Genomic DNA, 10,309 nt, shown 5'->3' with positions numbered 1-10,309 from the left:
AACTGGCCATCCCTATATAGGATCCGAACCCATGGCCTTGGTGTTATCAGCACCACACTCTACCGAGTGAGCCATGGGCCGGCCTATGATAAAAATTATTTTAGGGCTGGCCCGGTGGTGCACTGGAGAGTGCGCCACTTGGGAGCGCGGCGGCGCTCCCGCCGAGGGTTCGGATCCCATGTGGAGAACAGTTCCCGCTCACTGGCTGAGCGCGGTGCAGGCGCAACACCGAGGGTTGCGATCCCGTTGCCGGTCCCTGGTACGGGCGCGACACCGAGGGTTGCAATCCCGTTACCAGTCAGTAAAAAAGACAAAAAGGAAAAAAAAATATTAAAAAAAATTTTTTTCCTGGGCTTCCGGTCAAGATGGCGGAATAGATAGTCCCCAGCATCACTCTCTCCCACAAACCAACCAATTTACAACTATAAAAAAGCAACAACAGCCAAGCTGGGGCTGACAGAGCTCAGGGGAAGAGGAGGAGAGGCCTATGGAGTACACGAAGGTGGGAGAAACCATGATGAGAGAAAGAAAAAAATCGCTCCGACCATTTCGGGCCATGGCCACTTTAAGGCTGGAGCTGCTGAGTACACAGAGCAGGAGCGAGCAAAAGCCGCAGCTGTGCCCTTCAGATGAAGTTGCATGGAGGCTGCAGGGGAGAAGAGAGCCTTGGTGGCCCCCACGCCAGCAAGACCACTAATAGGGTTCCTGTGGACCCACACAGGAGCAAGGAGCCACACCAACTGAAAAAAAGGAGCCATTCAGAGGAGGATGAGTCATCACAAGGGACAGGCACATGGCCCGTCCCATGGGAAGTGTTTGCAGCATAGGCAGTGGGGGAGATGGGCCCACCAAGGGAACACTGGGGCACAACAAGGAAAGCTGACCAGCACCCCAATCAGCAAAGGACCACTCAGAGGAGAATGGTCAGGAATATAGAATTGCATGGGGTGCAGCTTGATGAAAAGACTCAGGCTCAGATCAGAGTTTCTACACAACCCAGGTGCACCAGGTCTTTGGAGAGCCAGAAGTACCTATAAATTCAACCATTAAAACCTGAGCTGTACAAAAAGCCTTCCCTAGGGAATCAGCAGCAAAGCAGCAATTTAGCTAAACCACACAGCTCAAGTACTAGTCCCCACAGGAAGTTCCCCCATTTTAGAAGTGAGCAAAGGACAAAAAATTAGTTCCGGCCCAGGCACACTGCCAGTACCCTCTGGGCCTGCCTGGGGACCACAGGCATGGAGCCAGGGACCAGGCCCCCCTCCCACAACCAGGCACACCACCAGCAACAAGGAGCATGCCCAAAATATCACCTCCATGTGGGTGGCCCACCACAGCCACCACAATAACCACAGCTGCCGCAAAAGCAGCTAGACACCACAACCACTACGCAGATGGTCCACCAGCCACTGGAGTGCATTGACACAAAGAGAGTCACCAGCAGAGACCAAAGAAAAGAAGAGGATATCTCTCTCCACAAAGCCTATTCCAGAGTGACAGAAGAAGCATCTGCTCTACGATAATATTAGGAGACCTGAACACCTCTCAGCATTGGATAGATCATCTATGCAATAAATCAACAGAGCAACCATTACTCTTTCAGAAGGAGAGAAGAAATCTAGGGTTATCCGAGGGGGGAGGGAACAGGGGATAGGAGAGATTGGACAAGGTGCATAAAGAATAAGTACTATCTGTAACAATATGTATGCTAGTAATATTGATTTGATCAACATGTCAATGCTGAACCCCCAAAATATGTATAATCATGATTCAATAAAAATTTTAAAAAATAAAAAAAATTTTTTCCTAGTACCACTGACCAGTTGACCCAAACCCTAACATTCCTAGTGCTCTCTCATCAGGGTGGGATGACCCATTCTTGGATTTTTTCTTCCTTTATTTTGGTAGTGTTTTTAAGAGAAGCATTTGTTCATGTCATTAGAAACTAGCTGATGAGTATCAGTAAAGGGTTTCAATGAAGTAAATTTAAATTATTTCAGCGGATTTCATGGGACACAAAGGTATCTGTTCCAATTTAAAAAGCAATATGCATGGCAAAGAAGTTAAAATTTTTCGCAAACCATGTTACACCAGTACCAAGTACTCATCTCCATTACATGAACTACTGAACTACTGGCACCAGTCTGATTCTACTTCATAAACTACTGCTCACTACTCCAGAGAAAAGCATTAAACATTGATAAAAAATATTTTTGTTCTTTACCCAATAAATTTAGGATCTCTGAAACAAAATACTAACAATGTTTAAAATACCTTCCAATGATGGCTTAAAAATAAATCTCCAAATAATTTTTAAATGGTATTTTCCTAATACTGAATTTGATTGGCTTCAGGGGAAAGTAAACAATGTAGTTATTTAAGAAAGGAAAAGTACAAATTATTAATTTTTTAAATTTAGTTTTTGCATACCTGAAGATTGGCAAAATCCAGTATGTGAAGACAGCGCTAAATTTTCAGTCACAGGCTTAATTTTCTGTTCATCACCGCTCCCCTCGCCTACAGAATTCTGATCATCATCTCCTATATAAGAAGATGAAGAAGAAGTAATGTTTGCTTGCTTCCTTTTAGTGCTTGCTCTTAGGGAGTTTCTCTTTTTCTCTTTGACACTGCCTGCCTTCTTTTTAGCTGAAGTTCTTTGTTTCTTCTGGTTTTTATTATCTTCAGAACTTTCCTCAGCATCAGAAGATGATGAGCCAATTTGTACTTCCTTGGTATTTCTCTTTGAATTTAAATTTCTTCTTTCCCTCATTTCTATTCTTTTCAGTCTCTTATCAGAAGAGTCACAACCATCTTTCATGGAATATTTCTCAGTATCAGATGATGAACAATCTTGTTTCTTCCTTAAATTCTTTTCAGGCAAGTTGCACCTTTTCTTCTCTGTACCAGATGCTCCATTCTGACTCTTTTTGTCTTCTGAAGAGTCACAACTATCTCCTTTCCCTGATAATTTCTCAGCATTACCACGTAATTCATCTTTCTTTTTTGAAGTTTTATCTTTTATTTTTTTACTTTTCTTTTCCACATCAGTTGTATCATTCTTATTTTGCTTTATGCCCTTAGGAAAATGGCAAATTTCTTTCCCCTCAGGTAATTTCTCAGTGTCATCAGATGATGATTCATACTGTCGTTCCACTTTAATTACTTTTTTCTTCAAGTCTGTAGTTTTCTTTTCTTTTTCTTCAGTTCCCTTTTTGCTCTGCTTTTTATCATCTTCAGAGGATTCATCACTCTGTTCTTTCTTTGGGAATTTCTCAGCAACATCAGATAAGCCACCCTGCACTTTTTTATACGTTTTGGATTTCACATGCTTGCTCTTTTCTTTAGTTTCTGCAACTTTTCTGTCTTCCAAAGAATTAAAAGTCTCCTCTTTCCCAAAAGAAGGCTTATCGGCACCGTCATAGGAAACGTTCAGCTGCTGCTTCTTAGAAAGTCTATCTCTTAGTTCCATGACAGTCTTGTCTTTATCAACTGTGCCTTCTGCTGAAGAGAAATTACATCTCTGTTTCCTTTCAGCATCATCAGATGATCCTTCTTGTGAAGTCTTCAAACTTTTCTGTCCTTGATTATCCATTCTTTTTTTGTTATGTTTTTCATCTTCAGAAGACTCATAATCATTTTTGTTTGGAACTCTTTTTTTGGCTGTTCTGGCAGACCCAATTTTACTCATGCTCTTTATCTCTTTTTCTAATTCTGAGTCATAATTAGAAGAGTCAGACTGGTTTTGTCGTTTCTTTTTAGAAATTATAGAGCTTTTAGATGATTTGCCTTTTTTAATATCTAAATCTGAGCCAGAAGTAGAACTTTTTCGTTTCCTTTTTCCTTTATCATCTTTCCCCATTTGAGTCTTTAAATCATACAAAGGCTTATGATTTGTATGAATTTCATTAATATCAGTATCTGAAGAAGAACTGTGATTCATCCTGCTTACCTCTTTGAGAACTGCTAGCATTTCATCAGAATCTGAATTTTGATCCACAATCTCTGACTGCTTAGACTTAGGCAATTTATTAGGTTTAGGATTATCTATAACACTGTCAGAAGAATTCCGCTTATCCTTTTTTCTCATTGGAACTGATACTTTTTGTTTCTCCTTAACTGTTTCATTACTTTCTTCATCAGAATTAGATGTTGGAGGGTTGGTTTCTGTCTGTCGCCTCAACGGTGTAGTCTTTACACGGGGGGACCTTCGAAGATCAGGCTCATTATCACTGTTTTCCTGTCCAGGTCCACATTTCTCTGACTTGGGCTTCAGACTAGAACTTTTATAGCCTTCTATATCTTGTGAAACTTCCTGACAATCAGCACCTTTAATCGGGGAATGAGAAAGGGAAACAGGGGTGAGTTTAACATATAATTCTTTTATTACTTTAGCTGTACTTTTTGATTTAATACCTCCCCTGTTGTCTTTTGAAGGAATATTTAATTTTACAGATGAACTCTCCAGTTCTTGCTCAGTTCCAGTGTTGCTATCCCCCTGATAATCACCTGAACTCTGAACTTCCATAGCAGTCTCAAGATTCTCAAAAATGTCTTCTGGAACTGAGGAAGGAACAGACACAATATCCATGTCTAAATCTTCAGAAGTGTTAGCAGGTTCATACTGAGGTTCTTCTTTTCTATCAGATTTCTTATGTTCACCACTGGTACTTTTATTTGCTCTTTGATCCTCTGTTGGAACACTATGATCCATGTGCTCGCTATCTACCTGCTTTCTTGACAGTTTAGCATCTGACTTTGAAAAATCTTTCCTTTCCAAAGCACAGGGTTTTTCTCCTTTTCTTATTTTTGTTTCAGACTTAGCATCAATAACTTTATGTTCTTTGGTATTTTTCTCTTTGTTAACAGAATCCAAAGCTCGAATCTCCAAATTCAAATCTTCCTCTAATGCAAGATGAGCCTTCTTGATATCAGCCAACACAGACTTAAAAGCCTTAAGCTGACGTAACTTTGTAGCAGAATTGACTTCTGAATTATCTGTTGCCTTCTTCAAAAATTTAACATAACTGGAGTTCATGTTGGCTGTTGTCTCAACCATTTTCTTTGCCTTCTTAATCATCTCTTTGGGCACAATTAGTGCTGAATAAGAATAGGTTACAGAACCAGAACATGAATCACCTAACTTCTTTTCTTCTCCATTACAATTTGAGATATTCTTCTTTGGAGAAAATCTGGGTGTATGGTCATATACTTTATTACTCTTTTCATTGTCAACTTTTATCTTCTTCTTATTTTGCTGCAACAACTGTTCTAAATTCTCAAATACACTGTTACACGCAGTGACCAAGTCCAACAAAGGTTCTGGGTGACAAATGTAGCAATACCATTGGTTGTTTTCATCCATTATTGTAGACAGCTCCTTTCGACCAAGGTTGCGCAAAATGCATTTTTTGCAGAAGGCGTTATGGCAAAAGTCACAACAAATCAAGTTTCCACCTTCTGCGCACCATCTGAAATGTTTTAAAGATTAAAATATTATTCCCAATGAAACTCATTTTATATTCTTCATTATTAATGCAATTTAAATTTTCCTGCTAGCACTTTTAGTAGTAATTCATGTCATCTGCTTCTTCTTTATCAGAAACTTAAACTAGACATAAATCTAAGGCTCTGTGGAAAAGAACAACTTTCTATTAAAGACATCAATGATGATACTACAAAGGATAAATCTAATAAAAGACTACATAAGAATTCCCCCAGAAAGTAGATATTAAATGTTAGTTCATCTTGATTTATTACTTACCTACATTGTTCATCCATTCCATCTGAGTCACGGCTAATATCATCACTCATGTAATACTTAAAGCAATTCTATTAAAAGAAAGGGAGAAGGAGAAATTTTATTCAAAACTTATAACATTCATAAAGAACAAAAACTTTATTTTTTTAAGTCATTAAAAAAGTAGAGAAGTTACCAGAAACTGGATGGAAGGAATAAGTTATTGCTTAATGGTTCAGAATTTATTTTTAGCATGACAAAAAAGTTTTGGAAATAGACAGGAGTGATGGTTACACAGCACTGTGAATGTAATTAATTCCATAGAATTGTATGCTTAAAAATGGTGAAAATGGCAAATTTGTTGTTACATATATCTTTTACCAGAATAAAAACAAAAAAGGGAATGTGTGTCTATGTTTTACAGAATCAAATAAAAAACACGGCACTACTCAATACTAGTATTTTCCAAACATAAGAATATCTCAAGAAATTAATTCCTTGAAATAGATTTCCATTATCATCAAACACCACTATTCTTTATATAAAAATTTATATAAAATTTTAGTAAAGCAAATTTCTGGTCTCATAAAACTAGCTACTAAAGCTCTACATAAAAACATATTAGATGGTACTGCTACTTAATAATTTTAATAGCCACCCTATATAAACATCTACTATATGTACAGCTAAACAATCAATCTACATTATCTTTCAATCTCAAAATAACTAGCATGCAAGGTAGGAGGTATTATGAGAGAAAAGGCTAAGGTTAATTAATATTTTAACAAATATAATGTCATACAACTAGTAAGAGGCAAAGCTATTATTCAAATCCAAATTTAAATGACTTCAAATTCCCTTCCAGTGGGACTGGAGAAAGGGAAGGTTCCATGCCCACTGATGAAAAATAATGATTACTGAAATGGCCTAGCTCAATAGACTGGCCTTTGAAAGAAGTAATCACACATAGGAGGAAAAAAAAAAAAGGGAACGCATATTATGAATCCAGCAATATGAGGTCCAGGTGTTACAATTTAAAACTAGACACTACAATATTTACCTTTGATAGGCCCCTGGCTGAACGGAATTCAAGGAAAGGAGGGACACAAATTGCTAACAGACAAAGTAGAGTTTAGTACATTGAAGCAGCTCTGAATCTATCAAAAATTCATGTAAGAAAAGATCTAGAGATAAAACTCCAAAGAAAACATGGCTTGCCCCTGCATTTGAAAGGGGGCTTTGACTGGGAAACAAACTAACACAAGGATTAATCTTAGCAGTAATATGAGTTGGGAAAAGTATAACCTTAATATTATAGATATTTAGAATTAATTCCAAGATATTACTAATAAAAAAAAAAGTGTGCACAGACTACTGAAATTATAATCAACACATACGAAACATTTAATTCTATTATCTCCAAGTTATATCAGAACCCTGCACCACATGGAGAGCTCAGATTTAGGGAAGTAGGATACATAGCAGGAAGGTTATAAAACACACACGTGCATGCTTATATACTCTTCAGGCTTTCAAACACACCAGGCTCTCCCTAGCCTACCAACCTTTTAATAACATGTTGCCTCTGCCTCAAACACATTGAACCAATCCCACTTCAGCAGGATAATTCTTAACCATATTTCAGATAGCAGCTTATATCATTTCTGAAGGAAAGCCACCTGACCCAAGTCCGAATTACATAGGTTTCCTGTGTGCTCCCATAATCATAGTGTCTCTCCTATCATGACACTTATCAGGTTTTTTATACGTTTGTCTTCCCCACTACAATATAAGCCCTTCAAGAGCAGAGACCATTTCTGTCTTTCTTCATGACTGTGTCCTAGAGGTCTGGTACATGGTAAGCATTCACATATTTGTGGAATGAATTATCAACAGATCATTACATACCTTACAAATAAGAACTTGCAGTGAAGGATGTCTATAAATGGAATCTTTTTGAAAATGATTGACCTGTTGTCCACAAGCTGTGCAGCTCACAATCCCATGAAGTCCATCTTCTAGGAAAAAGGAGTGACCATTATTCACACATTTATACACATGTAGGAAAAGATATTTACTTTAGTTAGCATTTTGCAACTTTTGTATTAGAAATGAAATACCTTATAATCCTTGGAAAGATGACATTTTGGACACAAGTAAAAAAGGTTAATAATTTTACTGACTTACTAAAATCATGACAACCTTTGCAAGTTCCAAGCTACAAATCCTAACTTGTTTCCTTTTACAAATGCAAGCCCCATTTCTTACAACAACGTGATATAATATGAAGAGACGCCATAGAAAAGATCTAAAATAAGGGTCAAGAGCTCTTCTTCCTTTCACTATTTCTTTATGAATAAATTCAGTACCAGTTCTTAAAGAATGGGGAAGTGAGTGACATATACAGAACAGACTCTTTTGCAGCCCTATACTTAAGTTAGGCATGCAATAAAGGTTATTCTCAAAATGAAATTGTCTGCACAGATCCTATCGGTATGGTAGGTGAAAACTTGGTAATTTTATGTTATTACCAATTTCCTTACTAAAATTTATCTCAACATTATCCATGATCTCCATTAATCTGCCTTCTTTCTATGTCTACTCTACTGTCCACTCCGTATCAACACTCTCTACTATTTTCCTAATAAGGGCAAATAAGGCACTTCAGGTACATTTATCTTAGCAACAAAACATCAGAACAGCTGGGGGCAAAATGCAGAGCCCCGTTCTGCACTGTCTGCCAGAAAACATACTGAAAATAAACTATGCAGGAAAGAATAAGAGGAAAGCTCTCATGCCTTACTCTTGTCCCTAGTTCTGCTAAGGCAGTACTTTACAACTTGAGCTGAACGTTAGAATCATCTGAAAGAATCATTTTAAAAACACAGCCAGCCATTCCCACCCATAGACCACTGAACTGAAATCTCTTAAGACATTTTCTTATATGTTTTACAGATGATCCTGATGTGCAACCAAAGCCTTGATCCAAAAAAGATGATAGATTATGATTCAAAAGAGGCCAGTGAAAATGCCTGCATTCACAAATAAAAAGGAAATGACTAAAAAAAACCAAAAACATGTTTCTATCCCTAAATAAAAGACAAACCATCACATAAATTCCTCGCCTTTTAATTTTCTATTTTGTGTTTTTGTTAGTTCTAAGGTCCAAAGCACCATGGACCCAAACATTATTGCAAATAATTTTCTTTGTAAAAGCTAAAAAAGTTTAACATATAAGGACACCATCATACTTTTTCAGAAGATAAAAGAGAATTTGAAAGTTTACTATATATAGCACTAATATTTTATTTTAAATCATATTGTCCTATGTTGGTGTTTAATCTTGGGTATTCATATACTCTTTATTTAAAACAAATACACAGTGTACTTTTTCATTTAAAATAATGATTTCATTCAGACAAACAAGATAAATAAAAGCTAGAGTTTGAAAGTTCATCCAATGTTAAATAATATTTATGAAGCATCTTCTACACACATATGTAACTCAAGAAGTAAACAACCCTCATTTCAGCAAGGCTCTCCTGAAGAAATGAGGGAGAAATAGTGTATTTCCCAGACAAACAAAAGTTGTGGGACTTCACTACCACACGACCAACCCTGCAGGAAATTCTCAACGGAGTCATTCATCTGGAATCTCACTATCACAAATACACAAGAAAGAGCAAAACTTGCCATTAAAACAAAAATGCCAGCAAGAAAGAGAAAGAAGTTAAATCATCCCACCTTAAATTTCCAACTAACATTGAAGAAGAGAAATAAAGGGAGAAATAATAATCAAAAGATATTTAAACCATCTAAACAAGAAGCAATTAAATGACAGGAATTAAGCAACACTTGTCAAAAACTACCCTAAATGTGAATGGACTAAACTCCCCATTCAAAAGACACAGACTGATTGGATTAAAAACCGAGACCCAAGTATATGCTGTCTTCAAGAGACCCACCTCACCTGTACAGATACACACAGACTAAAAGTGAAGGGATGGAAAAAGATATACCATGCAAATGGAAAACAAAAATGAGCAGGAGTAGCTATTCTTATATTAGACAAAATAAATTTTTTTTTTTGTCTTTTTTCCGTGTCCAGCAACGGATCGCAACCCTCAGTGTCGCGCCCGTACCGGACCGGGACCGGCAACGGGATCGCAACCCTCGGTGCTGCGCCCGCCCCTCACTCAGCCAGTGAGCGGGAACCGGTCTGTATGTGGGATCCGAACCCTCGGCGGGAGCGCCGCCGTGCTCCCAAGTGGCACACTGTAGCAGTGCGCCACCGGGCCGGCCCCTGTTTTTTGGTTTAAAATTTATTTTGTCTAGGGCCAGCCCGGTGGCGCACTGCTACAGTGTGCCACTTGGGAGCATGGCGGCGCTCCCGCCGGGGGTTCGGATCCCACATACAGACCGGTTCCCGCTCACTGGCTGAGTGAGGGGCGGGTGCAGCACCGAGGGTTGCGATCCCATTGCCGGTCCCGGTCCGGTATGGGCGCAACACTGAGGGTTGCGGTCCGTTGCCGGACACGAAAAAAGACAAAAAGGAAAAAAAAAAAAAAAAAA

The 10,309-nt window shown here is 38.2% G+C and overlaps 1 protein-coding gene across 5 annotated transcripts in view; it reads right to left on the bottom strand.

The window, feature by feature from the left end:
• The window catches only part of ATRX (alpha thalassemia/mental retardation syndrome X-linked), a 206,356-nt gene that overhangs the window by 139,334 nt on the left and 56,713 nt on the right, over nt 1-10,309 (bottom strand). For 3 of the 5 annotated variants that reach the window (XM_008580865.1, XM_008580863.1, XM_008580864.1), the window contains 3 exons: nt 7,646-7,755; nt 5,762-5,829; nt 2,431-5,468 (listed from right to left, as the gene is read on the bottom strand). In XM_008580865.1, coding sequence (XP_008579087.1) covers nt 2,431-5,468; nt 5,762-5,829; nt 7,646-7,755 — 3,216 coding nt within the window. The remainder of the gene's footprint in view (nt 1-2,430; nt 5,469-5,761; nt 5,830-7,645; nt 7,756-10,309) is intronic. The other 2 variants (XM_008580867.1, XM_008580866.1) reach the window with 2 other exon arrangements.

Source organism: Galeopterus variegatus, unplaced genomic scaffold (assembly GCF_000696425.1).
Source record: "Galeopterus variegatus unplaced genomic scaffold, G_variegatus-3.0.2 Scaffold2181, whole genome shotgun sequence".
NCBI classification, from domain to species: domain Eukaryota; kingdom Metazoa; phylum Chordata; class Mammalia; order Dermoptera; family Cynocephalidae; genus Galeopterus; species Galeopterus variegatus.
The sequence above is the reverse complement of the archived record's forward strand: the minus strand, read 5'-3'. Positions and strand labels throughout refer to the sequence as shown.